The 25,108-nt window shown below is 48.7% G+C and overlaps 3 protein-coding genes and 2 non-coding genes across 5 annotated transcripts in view; 4 read left to right on the top strand and 1 right to left on the bottom strand.

Annotated features, from left to right (window-relative positions):
- Cdk8 (cyclin dependent kinase 8) overlaps nucleotides 1-25,108 on the bottom strand; it is a 571,315-nt gene that overhangs the window by 399,837 nt on the left and 146,370 nt on the right. The window lies entirely within an intron of this gene.
- Rpl21 (ribosomal protein L21) lies at nucleotides 3,379-5,320 on the top strand. Its single transcript, XM_051162908.1, has 5 exons — nucleotides 3,379-3,514; nucleotides 3,760-3,821; nucleotides 4,396-4,508; nucleotides 4,938-5,088; nucleotides 5,198-5,320. Exons 1-5 carry the CDS (start codon nucleotides 3,448-3,450, stop codon nucleotides 5,285-5,287), a joined length of 483 nt encoding a protein of 160 aa, XP_051018865.1. The 5' UTR covers nucleotides 3,379-3,447; the 3' UTR covers nucleotides 5,288-5,320.
- On the top strand, nucleotides 4,238-4,308 carry LOC127204093 (small nucleolar RNA SNORD102). Its single transcript, XR_007832444.1, has one exon. It is a non-coding gene; the product is annotated as a small nucleolar RNA SNORD102 (small nucleolar RNA).
- On the top strand, nucleotides 4,553-4,680 carry LOC127204035 (small nucleolar RNA SNORA27). The gene has a single exon (XR_007832398.1). It is a non-coding gene; the product is annotated as a small nucleolar RNA SNORA27 (small nucleolar RNA).
- Rasl11a (RAS like family 11 member A) lies at nucleotides 15,032-17,557 on the top strand. Its single transcript, XM_051162906.1, has 4 exons — nucleotides 15,032-15,246; nucleotides 15,515-15,571; nucleotides 15,690-15,769; nucleotides 16,876-17,557. Exons 1-4 carry the CDS (start codon nucleotides 15,123-15,125, stop codon nucleotides 17,341-17,343), a joined length of 729 nt encoding a protein of 242 aa, XP_051018863.1. The 5' UTR covers nucleotides 15,032-15,122; the 3' UTR covers nucleotides 17,344-17,557.

Genomic DNA, 25,108 nt, shown 5'->3' with positions numbered 1-25,108 from the left:
CTAGGGAGGCAGAGGCAAGAGGATCTCTGTGAGTATGAGGCCAGCCTGGTCTACAAAGTGACAGCCAAAGAGAGTCCAGGACAGCCAAAGCTACACAGAGAAACCCTGTCTTGGAAGAAAAAAAAAAGATAAAGGTTATGTTTAACTAACTATACATAATTTGATCACAGACATTAAAGTTTGCTCAGTAATTGAAGCCTCTTATTAAACCCCTGGTTACTTAGATCAGTTATGTTTTCCACACACTGACATAGGGCTTCAATGTTTTTATAGAATCTTCCGGTTAGACTGTCACCAACTACCATGAATGAATGGAATTTCAAGCAAAGAATCTAATCCTGGTTGGGATGTCACTCACTGGATTTTACTGAATTTATTATTGGGGTTTGTAAGCAGGATGTGGTGATTTTCAGAGTTCATAAATATTGAAGGCTGATGCTTGGAAGTATGTAGAAGCTGAGGGAAGTGAGCTGACCTGGGTCATCAGGTTGTCCGTGAGCATAGCAATCCCATCAGCTCACTCCCAAAAGTACTCAGGCCAGAGTAAAGACCAGACACACATTCTAGCCTCGTGGCTGTGCTACCTCACTGAGCGCCTGCTTTCTGGTTTTGCTGAAGGTGGAATTACCTTCCCAAGAGTGCACACCAGGGACAGAAATCAACACTCCCAAATTTACGAGGGGGATTATTGCATAAGAGGAATGAGGACCCGAGTGCCTGTTATAAAACAGCAATGCTCATCTCTCAAATTCCTCATCTGTGATTAGAACTTTCTTTCTTTTCCCAGAGACAAGGTTTCTCTGTGTAGCCTTGACTGTCCTGGACTCGTTTTGTAGACCAGGCTGGCCTGGAACTCACAGAGAGATCCATCTGCCTCTGCCTTCCAAGTGCTGGGATTAAAGGCGTGCGCCACCACGCCCAGTTTTTGAAACGTTTTTAAATACCCAATTTGGTTATGACAATAAATTGATTGATCTAATTATTAGGAATACTGCTTCCAGTATGACTGACTCAGAACCCTCATCTACAGCCCGGGAGATAGTCTGGAAGGGGAAGGAAAGAGTGATGGGTGAAAATGACCAGAGTGCTTTACACACATTCCTGAAAATGTCAAAATGAAACCTAATTTTTGTTTGTTTGTTTTTCAAGACAGGGTTTCTCTGTGTAGCCTTGGCCGTCCTGGACTCTCTTTGTAGACCAGGCTGGCCTCGAACTCAGAGATCTACCTGCCTCTGCCTCCCTAGTGCTGGGATTAAAGGAGTGTGCCACCACGTCCGGCTCGAAACTATTTTTTAACAATTAATACAAGGGCCGGGCGTGGTGGCACACGCCTTTAATCCCAGCACTCGGGAGGCAGAGGCAGGCGGAGATCGCTGTGAGTTCGAGGCCAGCCTGGTCTACAAAGTGAGTCCAGGATGGCCGAGGCTACACAGAGAAACCCTGTCTCGAAAAACCAAAAAAAAAAAAAAAAAAAAAAAAAAAAAAAGAACAAAAAAACAATACAAACTAGACGGCCGGGCGGTGGTGGCGCATGCCTTTAATCCCAGCACTCAAGAGGCAGGTGTCTCTCTGTGAGTTCCAGGCCAGCCTGGTCTACAGACTGAATCCTGGACAGCCAAGGCTACACAGAGAGAAATCTTGTCTCCAAAAACCAAATAAACAGGAAGAGAAATTTAAATAAGATAAAATAAACAAGATAGGCGAGTGTCCCCAATGGCCCAAATCTACAGGTACGAAAGGAAAGAAACGCAAAATGAGTTTTGTTTGTTTGGTTTTTTTTTCCCTGAGACAGGGCGTCACTCTGTAGCTCAGGCTGGCCTCGAACTCGAGATCCTCTTGCCTCTGCCTCCCGAAGGCTGGGAACAGGAGCATGCGCACCACGCTCGGCTCGTCACTCGCTAACAGACCAGTAGGTGCGTTGTGCAGCCACATCTGGATTGAGATCCACATAAACGACGTTTTCGTCCACACGTAATTGCTCGCCTACGCGACCACACACGCCCTGGGAACACTGAGACACACCGCACCGCGGGACTCTGGGAGATCCTACTCAGAGCACAGGGGCGGCCTCCTACGTCACAGGACGCACATAACGTCAGCGCGTACGGAAGTCGCGCCCGCGAGGACCCCGGTCGGAGCTGTCTAACTCAGTGCCTGAGGGAGTTTTCCTTGGCCTGCTGCCTTTACTCTGCGTAGAGGAGAGCGTCCTCAAGCGTCTCCCGGCTATCTGGGTGAGGCGGTCCTCCGGGAGAGCCTCGTGGGGGACCCGGCGTTTCTCCTCAGGCGTCGCCGCGGGCAGCCCGCGGGCCTTGTAAGGGCGCCCGGCCCCGCCCTCTTTCTTTTGGCCGCAGAAGCCATCTTGCAGGTTGGTAAGCGCGTGGCTCCCGCGCCTTGCGCCCCTCATACACTGCGTGGGGGGCGGGCGCGGGCCGCGGGACTGCGTGCTAGGGTCTTGGGGAGAGTGTCTGGAGGTCGCTGGCCCGGGCGGCGGGAGCCAGGGGGCTTCTGTGCGACCAGGCCGGGCGGGGCGTCCGCCTGAGCCCAAACATGAGCATGTGCTGTCGGGTTAGCGCGCAGGATTCGATTTGGGTTTGTTTAAGCCTGGACCTGGCTCGGGCGAGCAGGGTGCCCGTCTGGTGTCCTGGTAATGATGTGCTGAGGATCCCTCCTCTTCAGGGTGCGGGAAACAGAAGTTGGTAATGTGCAAGTTGCGTAGGAAGGGAGGGAACGCAAGGTTAATGCTACCGCTTTAGTGCGGAAGACTGGACGAGCGAGTTGGTTACCTCTAGTACACCGTGCTTTTGGGGTTATGGCAGGCATTTCTGCCCTGGATGACTGGAGTAACCCAAGCCTTGTTGGAAGCCAGGATGTAGTTCTTAATACATTCAGTAGGTAAGGTCTTAGATGGTGCTAAGTTAGCTGCCAGTTGAGTAGTTGCCCTGTGCCAAGCAAGCATCGTTGGGGGTGGGGAGGCTCTGGGTAGATATTACTGTTGTCACTTATAAAAGTAGAAAGTCCATTTTCAGGTAGGGATGTGAGCCTGACTAGGTGGATCAGATATGGCAGGGATCTGGTTCTCTCTGTGCGTGCTTTGTAATGCATTAGCAAGCGGTAATGTAGAATTCGGAGATTCGTAGCAGAAAAACGGGGTTAATAAAGGAAATTGAACAGCGAGAAGGAGCAGACTGAGTTTTAACATCCAGGTCTCCGGGCCCTAAAGACCTTAGAAGAATCACCAGCACCTATTTACAGCCCCGGTCCTTGGGAGGCTTAGTGAGGGAGGTGCTGGGTTTGAGGGAGCCCGGTCCCTGACAGATGGTTTTGGGGGGGTGTGTGGCGATCCAGGTTTCTAAAGGGCAATGTAAATAGTGGGAATCGGGGTGATGGTTGCTAACACTAAGTTGATACCTGACTGCTAACTTTTTCTGGTTTCAGTAACTCGCCAAAATGACAAACACAAAGGGAAAGAGGAGGGGCACGCGCTACATGTTCTCCAGGCCTTTTAGGAAGCATGGTGAGTGGCACGGTCCTCCTGAGGCTTGTTTCTGTTTATCTGTGTTCTAGACCATTAAATGGGCACCAAGGGTTTACGCCTGTATTCTGTCCTAAGCGAAAGCATGGGTCTCACAATTAATGTTCATGTAAGCTTGTGCTGGAGGGATTGTCCAGTTCGGTGTATGTAATTGTGAAAGGTGTGTGTTTCACATTGAAGACTAGGACCCTTAATGAAAGTGTGCCTGAACTTTTTTTCTTTTGCAGGAGTTGTTCCTTTGGCCACGTACATGCGAATCTACAAGAAGGGTGATATTGTAGACATCAAGGTAATTAGAGTGGGTGGAAAGGCAACACTACAAGTTAGGAACCGGAAGGTGATAGCACAAAGTGGGGGGAGGGGTTAAAAACAGTTAAGTCAAGAATGGGACCAAGCATAGTGGCGCACACCTTTAGTCCCAGCACTTGGGAGGCAGAGGCAGGCAGATCTCTGTGACTTCAAGGCCAGCCTGGTCTGCAAAGTGACTCCAGGACAGCCAAGGATACACAGAAACCTTGTCTCAAAAAACCTTTAAAAAAATGTTAATGCTGGCCCATAGGCTTTTCATCCCAGCACTTGGGGTGCAGACGGGGCAGATGTCCTGAGTTTAAGGCCAGCTGGGCTATACAGTTAGAGCCCATCTCAAGACAGTGGGGTTGTTTTTATGAAACCCAGTGAGGGCAGTTGACTGTTCTGGTGCTCTGGGACTTGATGATGACTGTCTATTTGATTGCTTGATGCAATGTGAAAACCACATTTCACCGGCTCTGAGAGTTCTTGAGTTGCCATGTAAAAGAAACCTTGGTTACCAAAAGGGATTGGAGAACAGGAATTGCTGGAATAACTCTTTGTCTCCTGAATAGGGAATGGGCGCTGTTCAAAAAGGAATGCCCCATAAGTGTTACCACGGCAAAACCGGAAGAGTCTACAACGTCACCCAGCACGCTGTGGGCATCATTGTGAACAAGCAGGTTAAGTAAGTGGAAGGAGCGCCTTTTCTTTGTGACCATAGTCAGTCGTGCACCCCCTTTCACTTTGCCAATTGGACTTAATGTCTTCATTGGCCATTCAAGTGGGGCAAAGGAAATACCTTTTAAAACTCAGGCAAACTTAAGTGTTTGTCTTGTAACGTGTCAGGGGGAACATTGACATTCATCGGGGGAATCTGCCTGAGAGGTTGGTGCTGGTTTTATAGAGTAGAGGTTCCTAACAAGCTCCATTGTCCTGGTTTGGCTAAGTTACTATGGTTGGGGGGGGTGTTCAGAAAAGTAGCTTTCAAGTGTGGTGCCCCAAGGCCTCTTCTTCCTTTGGGTAAGAATGAATGGCATGTGTGTTGAGCTTCCTAGGTGACTGTCAGAACAGGGTGTGTTTGAGTGGGGCGTTGAGAGCGTATTGGTCTTTGCAGGGGCAAGATTCTCGCCAAGAGGGTCAATGTGCGCATCGAGCACATCAAGCACTCGAAGAGCAGGGACAGCTTCCTGAAGCGCGTGAAGGAGAATGACCAGAAGAAGAAGGAGGCCAAGGAGAAGGGCACCTGGGTCCAGCTGAAGCGCCAGGTGAGAGGGTTGAGAGCTTGGCTCAGTTGTTTGCTAAAGTTTAAGAATTTAGTGCTCATGAATTCAAGAGAACACTAGAAGGTTTCTCATCCTTTTCTTTCTTCACCAGCCTGCGCCACCCAGAGAAGCGCACTTCGTGAGGACTAACGGGAAGGAGCCTGAGCTGCTGGAGCCCATTCCCTATGAATTCATGGCCTAATGTGCAAAAGGAAATAAAGGCCTGGACTGTAAACTGTTTTTCTTAAGTTGAAGTGTGGTGTCTTCTCCCTTAAATGTTAAAGCAAATTTTAATTGTGCTAGTTCGTTGTCTTTCCTGTTCGAAGTTTACTATTATGTTCTTGTAAATGATACACTCTTAATTGGAAAACTGACAAATATTAAACAAGGAATCACCGGGGGGACTGAGGAAACACCAGGGGGTGGCCAGGCTTGATGGTGCAGCTCTAATCCCAGCACTTGGAGGCTGAGGCAGGAGGATCTTCAGGGCCTGATTGGGGTATGTTTTTGCTATCTCAAAGTGCGGATATTGGGGAGTGGGTGTCGTGTGGTGTTCCCACTTTGATGGTGGCGGCTTGTAGCTGCATTTTCCAAAGTGGGCAAACTGAGCCAGGAGAGGGCTGGTGGTGTGGCCGCAGACATTTTGTACTTGCCAGGAAAGCGTTGTGTCCTGTTGGGATGGGTGTTGAGTCTAGCATGGAATTTAGTTAGCTGTCTAGGTAGCAGAGTTGTGTGCCTTTGATCCCATTTTAAAGACTTGGTGGGCCTGGGCAGTCTCGTGTACCCAGCTTCGTTTTTCTGCTGCTCTGGCAAGTTGTGCTTGCAGGGCCATGTTTCTTCAGAGTAGTAAGATAGATCTAGTTGGCTTTCTCTGACTTCCATTGGGCGGGGCTTGTGTTGTGACCTAGCTTCTGGGGACTGGAGTCTCTGGTGCCAAACACTGGTGGCTCACAGCTTGTATTCATTGCTGTGGCAGCATAGCGAGCTGGACAGTGAAGGTGAGAGTGTTCTCTAGTAAAGTTGTGACGTTGCTTAGTTAGCTTCAGAAATCCTGCAGGAGCAGTGGGGCTGCTTTTAAAGAAGAGGAAGTGGAGCTACGGCTGCTGCTGCTGTGGGGGGGTCACAGCTCTAACAACCAGCGATGTGCTTGAACCTCCTGTCTACACACAGTGAGTGTGGGTGTGTCCAGTATGGTTGACAGAATGCTTCTGTTGTCCTCACTTGAGTTTTGTTGAGTTAGGCAGGGCTCTCTGCCCACGCTCACAACAGTCCCCAGCTGTGGAGAGTTTCGTCAGGAATAGGGTCCTGCTCTGGTCTTTGGTTTTTCTTTTTGGCTCATCAGCTCTATGGTTCATTGTGTCACACGTAGGGACTTGTTTTACTTAAGAGGTTTTAACGGGCTCTAAAGTGCCATTTTCTGTTAACTCAGAAACTTCCAAACCCTTGTCTTAGCTGTAGGCTTTGTTTCTCTTGGATGCTGAATACCTCAGCAGCATCCAGATCTAAAAATACCTCACCATCTAGTGACACCTGCGTACAGTGCCAGGAACGCAAGAAGCACACAGCAGTGAGTGTGCCAACATTCTCCATTAAGGTGGGCTTTTTCATGACAGTTTTGAGAAGCGAGGACTACCATGTGTAAGGAAACTAAGAACCTGGCAGAACTGACATTTGATACCTTGATCTTTGTTAACAAAGCTTCCTTCAGGCTTTGTTGCCATGTGGATACTGGCCTCTGGGTGGCTAATGTGTCTGCATGGATGGTCTTAATAGTCTGGGATTTTGTTTTGTTTTGGTTTTTCTGTAGCCATGGCTGTCCTGGACTCACTCTATAGACCAGGCTGGTTTTGAACTCCCAGTGATCCACCTGCCTCTCCTTCCGAGTGCTGGTATTAAAGGTATGGGCATGCCCTACCCCCGTCTGGGTTTCTTTTTTTTTTTAAAGATTTATTTATTATGTATACAGTGCTCTGCCTGCATGTACACCTGCAGGCCAGAAGAGGGCATCAGATCACATTACAGATGGTTGTGAGCCACCATGTGGTTGCTGGGGAATTGAACTCAGGACCTCTGGAAAAGCAGTCAATGCTCTTAACCACTGAGCCATCTCTCCAGCCCCCAGTCTGGGTTTCTTAATCTGTATGTTTGGGCCATGCTTTGCAAAATTAGTGTTTCTCCAAGCCATTTTGCTCATGAACATTTGGGATCCTTATATCCCTTGGGATGGTATAGAAAGACCTGGAGACCTAAGACAGCTTTGCTCTTTCCCAGCCGCTCCTGCTGTCTGCGCCTTTCTGTTGCCTCTTTGGGAGTGGGAGCGGGGTCCACAGTGAAGGATTTACTCTGACCTGAGGAGGAATTTACACTGGGAAGGCTAGTGAAACTGGCAGTGGTTCCCAGCCTTCTAGTGCTGTGGCATGACTCCAACCATAAATTAATTCCATTGCTACTTCATAATGTAAGTATCTGATAAAGCACAGCAGATCCCCAAAACACAACTGGCCAAGCTATAAATGTACATAATCTTTAGAGATAGGCTTCTTCACAGTTCTGGGCAAAAGAATTAAGGGAGCCGGAGAGTTGGCTCAGTGGCTGCACTTGCAGAGAACAGGACAGTTCCCAGTACCCATGGCAATCATCAGCCTGTACATTTCCGGGGCTCCAACGCCCTCTTCGGGTTGCTGAGCACACTGCACATACATGCATAGAGATACAACACAAGTTTTAAAATGTGTTGCCATGTGGTAGCAAAACTAAACCGCTTTTAATCTCAGCACTCGGGGAGCAGAGGCAGATCTCTTGAGTTCTAGGCCAGCCTGGTCTGCAAAGCAAGATCCCAGGGCTACATACAAACTTTGGCTTGAAAAATAACAAAAAAGGGCTGGAGAGATGGTTCAGAGGTTAAGAGCACTGGCTGCTCTTCCAAAGGTTCTCAGTTCAATTCCTGGCAACCACCTATAATGAGAGCTAGTGCCCTCTTCTGGCAAAACACTATACATAATAAATAAATTAAAAATAAGCTGGGTGGTGGTGGCACACACCTTAAATCCCAGCACTGAGGAGGCAGAGGCAGGTGGATCAATGTAAGTTTGAGGCCAGCCTGGTCTACAAAGCGAGTCCAAGATAGCCAAGGCTACACAGAGAAGCTCTTGTCTCCATAAAAGATAAAAAAAGCTTGCCCTTAGCACTCTGATCAGCATCATTAAGACTGCAGATTTGGTTGGAGAAATGTTACTGAGTGGGTTTTGTTTCCTTTCATCTTTGCAGTTTCGGGGGGCGGGTCTTTATGACCCATTCCTGGGTTTCATGGCTTTGAATGTCACTTGTATCTCTACAGTGACCGATGCCTACAAAACCCTCTATCCCAAGCTATGGTTTTCTGACTTTGTCCTTGGGTGACTTCTAGGCCTAAGCTTGGATATGGCCACACTTCCCCTCCTTGCTGAGCCCTTGATATGCCAGGCACACGCTTCTTCAAAGCTAGAAAGCTTGTCCTACATAGATGCCTGTGGTCTGTCCTCTTTCTGTATTCAGCTTCTGCCGGTTTTTGTCAAGACTGCCTCTTAATAGCCTATAAAAAAAAATAGCAAACTCCTTTATCATTTCTGTTCCTTTATTCTTTCTGCTGGGGAGTCTGATGGTTAATGAACTTACAGCTTTTTATTAGGTCAGGAATCTGCTCTGCCAGGGATAGAGGGTGAGGGAGACAGTGCCGTACAGCCCCACATCTGAAAGAGTGACAAACTGGGAGGTGCAGAGGACAAATAATTATGTGAGATGAACCAAAGAGCGCTAGGGATGTGAGAGAGGACACAAAGGACAATTGGTGGCAGGGCCCTTGTTTCTGGCTAGGCCTCCTGGTAATTCATTGCATATGCAGGAAGAGGGCAGTGGGTCTGACAAACAGGAGGGCGCCCACAGCCTTCTGCCCTTGCACAGTGCCCAGGATCGTCCATTTCCACTTGCCAGGTCCTCGCCCTCAGCCTACAGAGGCCCCTTTTTTCCTGGTTGCCGAGTACAAATCTGGCTTCCACCTCCACCGTTCTGAATCACCTATCCTCAGAGGTTGCCAAAATCTTGGTACTTAATACATTTAGAGACTTCTTTCAAATTAATTTTTATCTCCCCAGTACTTGGCAGAGCCAACCAGTTTTCTTTTCCAGGAACCTCTGCACCTCCACTGAGATGCCACCTGTCAGGCTCTCAAGGCGCCACCATGTGCTGTTTTCTTTGGTTTTCTAGTTACCAGCACCAATGTTAGCTGTGAAGCTGCTGACAGTGCAGACCATACCAGGCATGTGCACGCCCTTAGTCCCAGCAGGGCGGCAGAGCCAGGCAGGTCTCTGAGTTAGAGGCCAGCCTGATCTACAGAGTGAGGTCCAGGACAGCCAGGGCTAGAGTCCCAAAAAACAAGCCTCACATAAAAGAAACCAACAAAACCAAAACAAGCAATAGAGAATAACACTTGAGACTGACTTCTAGCACACACACATACACACACACACACACACACACACACACACACACACACACACACGAGAGAGAGAGAGAGAGAGGGTGTGTGTGCTGGGTGTGGTGGCACACACCCATAATCCCGGTGCTCAGGAAAGCAGAGGCAGGCAGATCTCTGTGAGTTCGAGCCAGCCTGGTCCTCAAAGTGAGTCCAGGACAGCAGCCAAGGCTACACAGAGAAAAAGCCAGGTATGGGGGTGCATACCTTTAATCCCAGCACTCCAGAGACACGTAGATCTCTTGTGAGTTCGAGGCCAGTCTTGTCTACAAAGTGAGTCCAGGACAGCCAAGGCTACACAGAGTAACCCTGTCTCGAAAAACCGAAAAGAAAAACCAAATGATACAGAGTAGACTGGTTGACATTGGTATGGATGGTGGGTGGGATTGCTCTTCAGGGCAAACCTCCTGGAGGGCTAGAATTGAAGCTCTCCTGTAGCTGGAAGACAGTTGATAACTTGCCCGATCTGATATTACGTGCTATTTTCGCATTCTGCGCTTCGCACTCATTGTAGACACCCACAGCCTTGGGTAGTGTTTATGCCCACACATTCCTATTGCTGAGACCCACTCGGCGTGCCTGGGCTGCACTGGCTGCACCACAGCTTTACATAACTCCAGACACAAATAGGAAGCACAATAGAACCCAGGCAGCCTTGATTCAGGAGAGCTGGCCTATTTATAACTCTCTGGCTTGGTGGCTTGTCTCCACAAAGGGGTCAGGTGTGTGTATCTGTGAAAGTGAGGAGCCTTTCTGAGGAGAGTGGGGGCACACTTGACGCTCTGCGAAGCAAACTAGAGCATAATTACCACAGAGAACAAGCTCTGTGTTGACGATGTTAAGCCAGTGGGTCTCAACCCCTTGGGGTCAAATGACTCTCTCACAGGGATCACATATGTATATCCTTCATATCAGATATTTATGATTTCATAACTAGCAAAATCATATTTATGAAGTAGCAACAAAAATAGTTTTATGGTTGAGGGTCGCCATAACACAAGGAACTATATTAAAGGGCTGCAGCAGTGGGAAGGTTGAAAACCAGTGCCTTACACAGAGGGGCAAGAAATAGGGGAATGAAGAAATAGCCTTAAGCTCGTTGATTGATTGATTGATTGATTGGTTTCTCAAGATGATTTCTCTGTGTAGCCCTGGCTGTCTTGGAACTCACTCTGTACACCAGGTTGGCCTCGAACTTAAGAGATCTGCCTGCCTCTGTCTCCCCAGGGCTGGGGTCCACCATCAGGATAGCTTCAAGCTTAAGCCAAGGCAGTTTGTCCCCCTCCTGAACATTCTACATTTCTGACAGGAAATCGAAGGGCGTTTGTAACATTACATTGGCCCCTGCTCAACTGTCATTCTCTGGTTTTTGTTTTTCGTGATATTAATAGTGTCTCTAGCTCTCTGGGAGGAACCATGGCCACTGAGCCTTTTTTTTTTTTTTTTAATACACAGGAAATCATTTATTTTACAGTCATTTGTAACATTAGCCTATAGAATTCAAAATGTTTCTTTTTAAGATTTATTTATTTATTATGTATACATTGCTCTGCCTGCTTGTACCCCTGCAGACCAGAAAAGGGCATCAGATCACATTACAGATGGTTGTGAGCCACCATGTGGTTGCTGGGAATTGAACTCAGGACCTCTGGAAGAGCAGTCTGTGCTCTTAACCGCTGAGCCATCTCTCCAGCTCCTCAAAATGTTTCTTAATGTCTGAAATACAGAATGAAATGCCTTTTTTTTTTTTTTGATACAGGGTAGCCTTGGCTGTCCTGGACTTGCTTTGTAGACCAGACTGGCCTCGAACTTAGAGATCCACCTGCCTCTGCCTCCGAGTGCTGGGATTAAAGACGTGCGCCACCACGCCCGGCCCCACACCAGCCTTCTTTGCCAGCTGTTTGATCATTGCTCTCCTTTGTTTTAATTTGTCTTCTCTGGCTAATAAGATGTAATGGATATTTTTTTTTTCTTTACGTGGTGTTTCATGTAGCCCAGGATGGCCTCTAGCTTATTATGTAGCCAAGGATAACCCTAAACTTGTGATCCTGCAGCTTTACTTCCTGAGTGCGGGGATTCCAGGTGTGGGCCACCACTTCTAGTTTACATGGAGCTAAGGCTAGAACCCAGGACCCCGGCTGTACTAGGCAAAGGCTCCGCCACTGAGCTATGTCCCCAACGCAAGTACTGTTTACCTTCATAGTTAAAGAGGCAAAGCAAGATAGTCCGCCCCTCCCGTTTGGGTCGGAACTTGATACTGCAGAATCCATCTTGTGTCCATCAAGGAGAGGCGAAGAGACTCCAAGAAACAACAGGCCAGATTCCACAGGGCTTCTCAACAGGCTCCAGAAACGGCACTTCCTCAGCGGCCCCTTAAACACTTTCCAAGTTAGGGAGGAAGACCCTGCCTCCTGTCTCTCCGAGTAAGCTGAAGATGATAGCCTCGTGAAAAGATTACAGTCTGTACCATGTAACTGCAGCGGGCATCTCTTGGAACATCTTTTTCCAGATCATCAGAACAACAGACACAAGCAGGAGTCAACATCTGTCTTCAACATCTGTCTGGTTAATCAAGTCAGCCAAATGGGGTGTGTGCACTTGTGAGTGTGTGTGTGTGTACGAATACGTGTGTGTGTGTGTGCGCGCGCGCGCGTGCGTGCGCTGGTGAGCATGTGTGTGCGTGCATGTGTACAAATGTATGTGTGAGTGAGTGTGCATGTGTGCACGGGTGTATATTCCCATATTCCTTCCTTGTGGAAACCAACAGCAAACAAATATTCCAATCATAGCGACAGCTGAGTCTGCCAAGGGGCCGGAGACACTAAGATGGCGGTAGGGATGTGGCAGAGATTCCACCGTGTTTTCAGGAGAGGAACAAGAAAAGGTCTATTCTAGCTGGCTCAGGAACATTCAGTCTTCTGCAGGTGGGTAGGCAGAGAGATAGCCAAAGGAGGGAGCAGAGGAAATCCTGGAACTTAGCAGCTACACAGTGACCTGAGGGAGTGGTTGAGGTCAAGGAGGGGTCACGGACCTGGTGTGGGCTACTGGGTCAGTGGGAGCACGTTTATTAGAGTGGTCATCAACAGAACTAGGCCCCATTCTTTTTTTTTTTTAAAGATTTATTTATTTATTTTTATGTATACAGTGCTCTGCCTGCGTATATACCCACAGGGCAGAAGAGGGCACCAGATCTCATTACAGATGGCTGTAAGCCACTATATGGTTGCTGGGAATTGAACTCAGGACCTTGAGAAGAGCAGTCAGTGCTCTTAACCGCTGAGCCATCTCTCCAGCCCCCCATTCTTTTTAAAAAATTTATTTATTTATTATGTATACAGTGCTCTGTCTGCATGTACACCTGTAGGCCAGAAGAGGGCATCAGATCACACTACAGATGGTTGTGAGCCACCATGTGGTTGCTGGGAATTGAACTCAGGACCTTTGGAAGAGCAGGCGGTACCCTTAGCCACTGAGCCATCTCTCCAGCCCTAGACCCCATTCTCTGTCACTCTCTACGTGCCAGTCCTTCCCAGTGTGGCTTGCTGCTCTGACCTGAAAAGGGTGGGGCGTGATTTCCCCATCTTTTGTGTAGAGGAATTTTAATTCAGAAAGTGGCTGCTCTGGCAAGAGATCACATCCAAAGACCTTCTAGGTTGATGGGTGTGGCAGAGCACACTTTTAATCTCAGCACTCGGGAGGCAGAGGCAGGCGGATCTCTCTGAGTTCAAGGCCAGCCTGGTCTACAAAGCAAGTCCAGGACAGGCAAGGCCGCACAGAGAAATCCTGTCTCGAAAAACAAAACAAATCAAACAACCAAAAAGACCTTCTAGGTCTGTGTGATCCGGCTGGAATGCAAACATGCCTTTAAACCAGGAGACAGAGGTGAACAGATCTGAGTTCAAGGCCAGCCTGGTATAGAGCAAATATCACGTAAAGAAAAGCTTAGATCCAGGCACGGTGGTTCATGCCTTTAATCCCAAACAATGAAGGCAAAGTTAGTTTGTAGAAGGAAGCACCCATGTTGGAAAGTGATGTCTGATTGAGTGGCAGAAAAGGTGACAAATCAGAAAAGATTTGACAGAATAGGATACATCCAACTCTCAGGAGAACAGAGAGCCAGGAGAATAAAAGTTCCTTTTACACTTTTGAATTCATGGTTTGCTTTGGTCAACAGGATGCACCAGAGGTGATGGGTTCTGCCTTAGAGCCACCCACCCAGCCTCCAGAGGCCTTGGAGCTCCTTGCCAGATCCTGGATGGGGCAGGGGTCAGCTCCCAGACCTGAGTGAGCCCGTGGAGGAACAACTCAGTCTGTCGTTTCTCTATGGCTCACAGATTCTCTGTCTCGGCCTCAGAGAGCTCAACCATGCCTGTTGGAACCTGACGTAGATTAAGAGCAAGTGAATGTTACACGGAGCCATTAAGTCCTGTGTGGTTTGTCTTTCCCGTGCAAGCTAACTGCCGAAAGAGGGACGAGAAAGGGCTGATGAGTAGACAGCTGGGCAGAGGAGACTGAAATAGAGGAGACAAGGACCTTGGAGGTCTCACCGCAAGGCTCTGTTTTGCTGTGGTGGGTTTCAAGAGCCAGGCCCTCCTCCTCCCATCCCCAGCCTGAATCCTACCACGCAACTAGCAGGAAATGTTTGGATAGCGAAGTAGCTCCAGAGCTGGTGGTATGCTACGGGAGTTTGAGTCAGTCCACCCTGTAAGAGCGGTGAAGGGGTTTGGATGCTGAGCTGCGGGGAAAGACTGCCCCCTAGGGGAGATCATAAGTAAGTGACCACAATTACCTTTAGTCACAGTAAATTAGTAAGTTAGGGTTCTACTCTTTTCCACAGTGATGTCACCTCTCGGTACCCCTTTAAAATGTTTTATTTACTTATGTATCTGTATATTTAAATTTGAGACCCGGTCTTATGTAGTCCAAGCTCTTCTGGAACTCAAACCCTAAGGATGACTTTGAACTTCTGACCCTCCTGCCTCTACCTCCTAAATGCTAGGATAGCAGGCCAGGGTGCCACCACACCCAGTTAAAATCAGGGTTCTCATTATCAGTACTCTTTGACAATCAGAGGCACAAAAATTGGGTCTCTTTCCCATTTCCCCAGAAACATCCAGTGTGTTGCAGCTTTTTGCTCTTTCTGGTGGCACAGCTCCACTCTCAGGTCCACCTTCAGGCTAGTGGCCCAGGCTGCGGCTGGCATCAGGTCTGGGCAGATACAATTTGTGCAAGGGACCCCCCCCCCCGCCCCGTCCCCCCACCCCCCGCCGGGCGAGCAGAGAGCGTCAGGCAGCCCCGCGGAGCGCACGCCCGCGGTTGACAGTCCATTGCGCTCTCGCTCGGTAGCTGCTCCCACCACTCCAGGAAGGGGGCGGGGAATAGGAGGAGCTAGAGGCGGCCACCGCGCTCCCCCGAGCTCTTTAAAATCTGCGAGCCTGGACAGCTCAGCCGGCCGCGCGGCATCCCGGCGCCGTGTGTCCCCGCGTGTCCAGCCGGCTATCCTGCAGCGCGGTCGCGGGACGCGCCCATGCGGCCGCCCACCATGTCTGGGCACTTTCTGCTGGCGCCCATCCCCGAGTCCTCCTCCGACTACCTCCTGCCCAAGGACATCAAGCTGGCGGTACTGGGCGCGGGTCGAGTGGGCAAGAGCGGTGAGTGTAAGCAAGGGCCCGCGCCGCCCAGGGGGTCCCCACCCGCAGGGATGCGGGAAGGCGCCTGCCTGTTGGCACCCTCGGCAGTCCACTCCTGAGCTCTGGACCGGGTTGGCTCCTGCTGAGGGTCGCTCCAGTCCTGTCCATCACCTTCTGCCCGGAAGGCACTCCGCTGCGCCCAGGCTTTGTCCTGGGTACCTGGAGAACGCGCGCTGTTTGGACCACCTTGACCCACTCCGTCAGCTGATTGTCCTACTTCCTTTTTCAGCAATGATCGTGCGCTTCTTGACGAAGAGATTCATCGGCGACTACGAACCCAACACAGGTTAGAATGGCTTCGTGCTCCCTAGCGTCTGTATCTGTTTGTCCTCCCTCCCCCTCCTTTTCTCGTTCTTTTGCTGATCTGAGCGTGGGAACTTAAATGCACCTTCGTCGTCGTACAGGCAAACTGTATTCGAGACTCGTCTATGTGGAGGGGGACCAGCTATCCTTGCATATTCAGGACACTCCGGGAGACGTCCAGGTGAGCACTGTTGTCAGGAAGGTGTGAGGTGCAGCTGACATTGAGGTGACTGGTTGCAGGTTCTGTCTAATGTGCATTTAAATTTAAGTGTGAGCTGTCATGGGTGAGTTGAGGACCGGATGCTGGATGCCAGGGTGGGGGGGTGGGGGGGTGGGGAAGAGAAATAGTTAATTAGAACCAGCTTCCTCTTAAACATCACTTTTAATTAATTATTTTGAAGGTCGTGTCTTGCTAGGTAGCCTTAGCTGGCCTATCGCTTACTTTGTATAATAGGTGCTTTGTCTTGCATTTAGAATCTTTGATGCCTCGCCCTCCCAAGGGTTGGGATTACAGGCTGAGCCACTGGCTCCCAGCAGTAGCTTCTTTTAGAGCCCTGGCTGACGGTCATTGCCTGGGCTGGGGTGGGGGGTGGGGCGGGGGGAGGGCAGGGATCCTTGGGGGGTTGGGTTAGCTCAGTAGCCAGCTTTTCACTCCCAGGTCCAGCAACACATTAAAAAAAAAAAAAAAAAAAGGCAAGGAGTAGGTGGGATTCCAGATTCTGGAGGAGAGGATCCACTCTCCTCCCGGGGGCTCCCCTCCATTCCCCCCACTTGCGCCCCCCAAACAAAAGTTACTGGGCTGTTTTCTCAAGTCTGTAATTGCAATCAGATAGCCTCTCGCCTATCAGTGTGGAATGCAACTTAAGTAATTGCTCAGCCTTTTGGGGGAGGGAGGGGGAAGGTCAAGTGCAAGAGCCCAGAGAAAGGAATTTGTTTCTGCAACGTTCTCAAGAAGTTGACTGCTAAAAATATTTTTTTTTATGGGCTTGGGAATAGATATTTATGTTGGATTGTTTCCAGAATTTTTGTTTGTTATGAATTAGTTCCCTGAAAACCAAACCATTCTGGCCTGTAATTATTCTTAAGTGGTTGGAGTTCACTGGAGATTGTACATCTGAACCAGCTCAGAAAGCAACCCAGGTTGAGCGATGTCTGAGGGTCGCTCACAGACAGAAGCCTTTTGCAGAAGCTGAGTGGAGCCGGACAGCTACATGTAGCGATTTTTCTCCTTCAAGGTGATATCCTGTTTGAGGTTCTCTGAGCAGGTCCCCCCTTTTTCTTTCTCAGGCCCAAGACAACCTCGTCCAAATGGTGGATTCTCTGTCCAAGTCCGTGCAATGGGCCGAGGGCTTTCTGCTGGTCTATTCCATAACAGACTATGAGAGCTACCAGTCCATTCGGCCCCTTTTCCAGCACATCCGGAAGGTCCACCCAGACGGAAAAGCGCCTGTCATCATTGTGGGAAACAAAGGAGACCTTCTGCACGCCCGACAGGTGCAGACGCACGACGGTCTTCAGCTAGCCAACGAGCTGGGTAGCGTCTTCCTTGAAATCTCCACTAGTGAAAACTATGAAGACGTCTGTGCCGTGTTTCAACATCTCTGCAAAGAAGTAAGCAAGCTGCACAGCATCGGAGGGGAGCGGAGGAGGGTCTCCGTCATCCCCCGGCCTCGGTCTCCCAACATGCAGGACCTGAAGAGGCGGTTCAGGCAGGCCCTGTCCTCCAAAGTAAAAGCACCCTCCGCGCTGGGGTGACCCATCTCCTATAGACTGGTATCTTTTATTTTTCTTGTTTTTACTAAGCATTTGTGCTACCATGAAGACTGGGCCTTTCCCCTTTAAAACATATTCAGAGTTTATTTTTATAATCAGTTTATTGGCTTTCAAGTGTATGTGTATTTCTGAAAATTCAAACAATGATTGGATTTTTTTTTTTTTAATGAGAGAGGTTTTTTTTTTTTCTTTCTGTAACTGTTAGCCACTTTTCCATTAAAGGCAAAATGGCAATACTATCCCTTGTTTTCTGAATGTCTTTTTATAGAAATCTTGCTTGCACCAGAGCCCAGAAGTGTTCAGTGTTTGGCCCTGAGTCCGCACTCCAATTGGTGTCTTGCAGTAGGGAGGGGGTCATGTGGTCATGCAGAGGGAGTCAGCCGTGGGAGAGAGGTACTCGGAGGAGGGAAAAGGGTTTGAATAAGTACAGGATGTCCTTAATTAGGGTGCTTCTTCACAGTTAGGAAGTTGACACTGGTTTTCCAGCACAACGAGATGTTGGAAACTGATGCCAACATGTTACAACTGTCACTATCTTTTTGTACAAATGTGAGTGTAGTCTCTCTACAGGAGGTTTTGGAAAACAAAAGCTCAGCTACATGGCTGGCACACGCCTGTGATTCTAACCCTCAGAAGGCTGAGGCACAAGTGTCAGACCACTCTAACCCATATACAGAAACCCTGTCAAAAAAAAAAAAAAAAAAAAAAAAAAAAACCCACAAAAACAAAAACAAAAAAGCGGTGTCTGGGGCCTGGAGAGATGGCTCAGCCCTGGCTGCTCTTTCAAAAGACTAGGATTTGAGTCCCAGCATCCTGCACGTGGACCCTCACCACTGCCTGCAACTCCAGTTCCGGGAACCCTGACACCCTCACGTAGACATGCATGCAAGCAAAGCACCAATGTATGTACAGTGAGAAAAAGAAAGTTATTTAAAAAACAACAGGCCGGGCATGGTGGTGCACACCTTTAATCCCAGCACTCGGGAGGCAGAGGCAGGCGGATCACTCTGAGTTCGAGGCCACCCTGGTCTACAAATCGAGTCCAGGACAGCCAGGGATACACAGAGAAACCCTGTTTCAAAAAACCGATAAAATAAAATAAAATAAATAAATAAGAAAACAAACAACAGGCCTGGAGAGATGGCTCAGTGGTTAAGAGCACTGCCTGCTCTTCCAAGGGACCTGGGTTCAATTCCCAGCACCTACATGGCAGCTTACAACTGTCTGTGACTTCAAGATCTGAAACCAACGCACACAAATTAAAATTAAATAAAAATTATAAAAACAAAACAAACAAACAACAATGGGGACAGAGCTCAGTGGTAGAACATGTGCTTTCTGTGCTCAAGGTCTTGGGTTCGATTCCCCGGCACTGTCAAAAAAAAAAAAAAAGGAAAGGAAGTGCCCCTTTCCAGGATTCGAGCTTTGCTCTCCAGGAGTGACCTCTGCTCTCCTTCCCTTCCTGTGTCCCTGACCCTCTGCTGCACATGGAAATAAGACGATCAAAGTATGGTCACACGAACCAAAGGCCACTTTTCTTGGGCTCACAATGCCCACAGAGACGGAGGCTGATGTGAGGTAATTTCACAGGGAACACACCCAGGAGACTGGGGCATTGATTCCTGGTGGGTAAGGTCCACAATTGTCAGAGTCTCTGCCACTATCAGGGTAGAAGCCTCGGGAAAAAAAGGAGCGTATAACTCAAGTTTGAGGTCTGTCTTGTTTGGGGAGGCCTTGGGGAGTTGAACTCAGGAGCTTGCGAGTTGACTCAGAGCCTTACACTCTAGCACTGAGCTGCACCCCACCCCTGAGGCACATTTTTACTTGTGTTCTTTTTAGTGAGAGGCTGGTGATGACCACTATGGAAGTTGAGACAAATGAGGAGCGAGGTACAGGGGTTTTTGTTGTTGTTTTTTGGTTTTTCAAGACAGGGTTTCTCTGTGTAGGCTGTCCTAGACTCATTTTGTAGACCAGGCTGGCCTCGAACTCACAGCGATCTGCCTGCCTCTGCCTCCCAAGTGCTGGGATTAAAGGCGTCCGCCACCGCAGCCAGCCCGAGGTGCAGGTTTTGAGGGTGAGGTTTGGAGGTGTTTGGCTCTCCCAGAAGCTGTTAGGATAGTCAGGCCCCAGCTTCAGCTCACAGCATGCTCGCTCATAGAAATCCAGTAGTTGAGATCAGTAAGTGGGACACTGACTAACTCATCTATGGGGTCTGATAAGGAGGCTTCTGTAATCTTGCTGGAGGGAGACGGCGATCAAGTTCTCATGTATGTGGTCTGGCCGGAAGTTATACTGTAAGGGCACGGGAACATACTACAAACAAAAACTTCACAAACAGCTATGTGCACGCGAGGCCTGTCAGCAGTTCGTGTTTCTCTACAGGTCCACTCTCATCTCTATCAAGGACTTTATAGTTCCTTGATGCCTGGAAAAACCAGGTCAAAAACCAGACAAGGGATGGAGAGATGGCTCAAAGGTTTGGCTCACCAGCTGTTCTTCCAGAGGACCTGGGTTCGATTCCCAGCACCCATAAAGTTACTCATGACTGTCTGTATTCCCAGTCCCAGGGTATCTGATGCCCTCTTCTGGCCCTACAGGCACTGCATGCACAGGTACAAACACCCTGCAGAAGGCAGACAGAAACACCCATAAATGACAGACAGGGGGCTACACAGAGAAACTCTGTCTCAGGGAAAAAAACAAAAACAACAGGAACCTCCCCTCCCCCACATATACACACATGCATACTGTGCACAAACACACCAACACACACACACTCAAGCACACACATACGCACACACTGCACATGTGCATTCACACACGTGCAAGCTCACTGCTCACACAGACACGTGCACACACTGCTCACATGCACATGCATGCACACGCTCGCACTGCACATGCACACACAGACACATGCACATGTATACACATGTATGTACTACACATGTGCATAAGACACATACACAGAGCCGGGCGTCGTGGCGCACGCCTTTAATTCCAGCACTCGGGAGGCAGAGGCAGGCAGATCGCTGTAAGTTCAAGGCCAGCCTGGACTACAAAGCGAGTTCAGGACAGCCAAGGCTACACAGAGAGACCCTGCCTCGAAAAACAAAACAAAAAACAAAAAAACAAAACAATAAGACACATACACACACGTGCACACAATGCTCACCCGCATGCATGCACACTCTCACATGCATACACACACACACACACACACACACACACACACTCCACCTGATAGCAACCAATAGGACTGTCTGCCTTTCCCAGTGTACTCCAGGCCCTCCCCACCTGAGCACAGACTATCTCTTGGTCTCACATACTTTTTCCCAGTCTTGACCTAAGTCAGGGCTTATACTAACTTCTTTTCTACGACTCATGTCACACGCTATATGCTAGGGTTGGCTCAGGGATGCCTTTCTGGGTCTCCTTAACCATGCTATATAACCAAGTGGATGGCGTCAGGAGCACGCGTTAAGGGGGCACGGTTTACGGCTGTGTACCCCAGCTTCTTTCAGCTAATGCCCACAGCGTTTTAGTCTATTTCGTCTTGGTTTTCTAACTAATTAATTATTTTTTTATTTTTATTTATTATTTATTTTTTAATTTTTATTTATTTATATGAAGTTCTATCTCCACGTACACTTGTATGCCAGCGGAGGCTATAGGATGGTCATGAGCCATCATGTGGTTGCTGGGAATTGAACTCAGGACCTCTGGAAGAGCAGCCAGTGCTCTTAACCTCTGAGCCACCTCTCCAGCTCCTAATTTTTTATTTTTAATTTGTTCACTTTACATCCCGGTTGTAGTGGCTCCCTCCCTCCCTTATCTCCCTCCCTCCCCTAGTCCTCAGAAAGGGGGAGCCCTCCTCCCCCAACATCTGACCTCAACCTATCAAGTCTCATCTGTTCTACCTGTGTCCTCTTCCTCTGTGGCCTGGCAAAGCCGACCGCCACAGGGAAGTGATCAACCCACCAGAGTCCACGTCAGAAGTAACCCCTACTCCCATATTATGGGACCCACAAGGAGACTGAGGTGCCTGTGGACTACATCTGAGCAGAGTGTCTTGGTCCTCTCCATGCATGGCCCTTGGTTGGTGTGTCCTCTGCCAGGATTTGTTAGCTCCATTGGTCTCGTTGTAGAGCTCCTGCCTAGGGTCTTTCTGTGTAGCCCTGGCTGTTCTGGAACTTGCTCTGTAAACCAGGCTGGCCTGGAACTCAGAGATCAAGCCTGCCTCTGCCTCCCTAGCACTGGGAGGGATTAAAGGCATGCACCTCCCACACTACCCCACTGCTAGAGTACTGGGATTACGGACATGCGCTGCCACACCCAGTTCCACGCAGTGCTGGAGACCAAACACAGGGCTTTATTCTCAGCCAGCACAGCCCACTACCTCTCCCAGCCCAGGAATATTTTTCAGTAAATATACAATGAATGAATGTACTATATTTTTTCGTGTGCCGGAGGAAAATAATAGGAAATTATAATGGAACAAATGAAGACACCTGCAAAATAAGAAAGGGAGCGTTTTAAGTAACATTTACCAAGCAGTGATGGCAAAGAACTCCGCTACTAACAGCTTTCCATCACTGTGACACAACACTAGGGAAAGTCAGTTTACAGAGGAAAAGGTTGACTTTGCTCACCAGGGCAGTGGCCACTTAGCTTGTGTGGAGACCAGGACATCACGGCAGGAACTTCAGGGTGTGTGGGACAGGGAAAGGGGCTGGAATACTATGGTCCCTTTTAAGCACACAGCCCCCCTCTCTGTGAGACCCCACCTCCTAAAGTTTCCATCGTACTACGGTAACCGAGCTTTGGACATAAGACTTTGGGGGACATTCAAGATCCAATCTATAGCAGAGACTGTTTCTCTCCCACCCAAGGGCACCTCTCCCCAGACCTGCCATATCAAAGAAAGTAAAAAAAGGCAAACAAGTCATGTCTAAAAGATTATACAAACAGAGCCTAGTGGTACAGACCTATAATACCAGTTATCAGGGAGGCTGATGCGGGACGGTTGTGAGTTCAAAGCCAGCCCAGGCAACTTTAAAAAGGCTCTGTTTCACAAGAAAAAATAAAATGAGAGCTGGGAATACAGTTTAGTTCTAGATTGTGTGCCTAGCGTGTGTCATAATGGGAGGGGTACAAATTTCTAAATACTCAAAAATATGGGCTGGAGAGATGGCTCAGTGATCAAGAGCACTGGCTGCTCCTCCAGAGGTCCTGAGTTCAATTCCCAGCACCCACATGGCAGCTTACAGCTGTCTGTAACTCCAGTTCCAGGGGATCTGATTGGCACACAGAAAATTAAAAAATATATATAAATGCTATTTAGAATCCTGTCATCTTTTGAAAAGTGCCTTCATTGTCCCCGATGGGCCTCATGTCCTCAGAACAAGGATGATTGCTTTCTTCGTTACGTTTCAGCTTGTTCCTACGAATCTTAGCTTGTGCAGGGTCCACACAAGACTGAGTCTTCTATCATCGCCATGACGACAGTGGGGCCCAGATCACCACCTGGTGTCAGGGCTCCTCCTGCTAGCAAGACTCTAGGATCAGACACCCAATTAACATATTTACATAACAAACGCTAAGCAACAGGCTTGCCTCACACAGCTCAGAAGATGAGTCCCAGGGCAGTTTCAAACAGTCCAGCCTCAGTAGGCTCAGGCTGGGTGATGGGCTAAGCGGGGAGGGTACAGGACCTCAAGGCTTACTTTCCACACAGTTCCTGAGAACTGGCGCAACAGGGGAACAGATTGGCTGCTTCGTGGCCTGTGATCCCTGTTCCAGCCCCTGTCTCCTGGGGCACATACTGCTTAAAGAATATCTGGGAAGCTCTTGGGATGGTTGTCTTGGAGACGGAGGATGTAAGCAGGCCACTCATGGCCAGGAAGTGGGGAGTTCTTGAATTTGTGTGCTAGGAAGGAAGTCTGAGGATTTGGACTCAGATGGGCAACAAGAAAGCTATTCCATCCCAGCACTCGGGAGGCAGAGACAGGTGGAACTCTGTGAGTTCGCAGCCAGCCTGGTCTACAAAGCAAGTCCAGGACAGCCAAGGCTACACAGAGAAACCCTGTCTCGAACTCCCCCCTCCCCAAAGAAAGAAAGAAACAAAGAAAGAAAGCCATTCCAGGGGAGCTTGCTCTAAGCCAACCTCAGAAAACACAAAGTGGGGCCTAGCGAGGTGGCTCAGAGGTTAAGAACACTGACTACTCTTCCAAAAGTCCTGAGTTCAATTCCCAGTAACCACATGGTGACTCACAACTATCTATAATGTGATCTGATGGCCTTTTCTGGCATGCAGATGTACGTGCAGGCAGAGCACTGTATACATAATAAATAAATAAATCTTAATACACACACACACACACACACACACACACACACACAGAGCCGGGTGTGGTGGCGCATGCCTTTAATCCCAGCACTCGGGAGGCAGAGGCAGGTGGATCGCTGTGAGTTCGAGGCCAGCCTGGTCTACAAAGCCAGTCCAGGATAGCCAAGGCTACTCAAAGAAACCCTGTCTCGAAAAACAAACAAACAAACAAACAAACAAAAAACAACAAAACAAAACAAAAAGACGCCACACAAATCGAGAAGAAGCACAGAAAAGTCCAAATGCTATCATCTGTCTTCCAGGGTAGAAACCCCAGAACCCTGGACAGGAACTCATCAGGATGTTGGCATCTTGGGTAGGCACGCAGAGGTGTCGCTTACTCCCATCCTTATGATGGGGTAAGAGCGTGGCTGCCCGTGGTCCTGCCGCAGCTTGGGTCTGGCATGTATCTCCTAGGCTCACATTTTGAAGAATGAACTACCCAGCCATCTTGTTGCTATTGGAGACAAGAAGTTGGACACAGGAGGTGGAACCTTTAAGAGATGAAGCTAAGTGTGTGTGTGTGTGTGTGTGTGCACATGTGCATGTGTGTGTGTGTGTGTGTGTGTGTTGGACTCTTGAGGTTTTGGAAGGCATGCCTTTGGATTCTCTTTTGCTTCCGGGTGACAGAATGATTGACCCCCCCCCCTTTTCTAATATTTTATTTTGTGTGTATCCATGTTTTGCCTGCATGAATGTCTGTGCATGCACTTGGCACATCCTCAGATGCAGAAGAGGGTGTCAGATCTCCTGCACGGAAGTTAAGGATCTGCCCTGTGGGTGCTGGGAATCAAACCCAGGTAGTTTGCAAAAGAGACCAGTGTTCTGAAAGGCTAAGCCATCTCTCGGGTCCCAAGGTGAATCCTTTGACTGTACCGTGTGCTTCTGCCTTGATACCTCCTGCCTCAGCAGAAGCAGTGGGGCAAAAAAAAAAAAAAAAAGTCTGCAACCTCCAAACCTATGAGCCTAGGATTACAGATGTGCACCACTGCACCTGGCTGCGGTTTCTACTTCTTGCTAGGCAATTATTTGTATTTCTAGCTCAAAGACATTTGGTGTGGCAAATAAACCATTATTCTATTACATTACTGTCTAAAATATGGGCTCCTGTGAAAGACTGTTAAAACTAGTCTTAATCTACACGGAAAGACATAATGATAGAAAAAAGAGGGTCGTTTTTCTAAATATGATAAATCTATGTGATGATTTATTGGAAGAGCCAGGTAGGATGGCCAAAACCTTTAATCCCAGCTCTCAGGAGGCAGAGGCAGGTGGATCTCTGTGAGTTTGAGGCCAGCTTGAGTGAGTTCTAGGACAGCCAAAGCTATATACACAGAGAAACCCTGTCTTGAAAAACAAAAC

This window comes from Acomys russatus, chromosome 19, assembly GCF_903995435.1.
Source record: "Acomys russatus chromosome 19, mAcoRus1.1, whole genome shotgun sequence".
NCBI lineage: Eukaryota > Metazoa > Chordata > Mammalia > Rodentia > Muridae > Acomys > Acomys russatus.
This window is presented reverse-complemented; position numbering and strand designations above follow the sequence as displayed.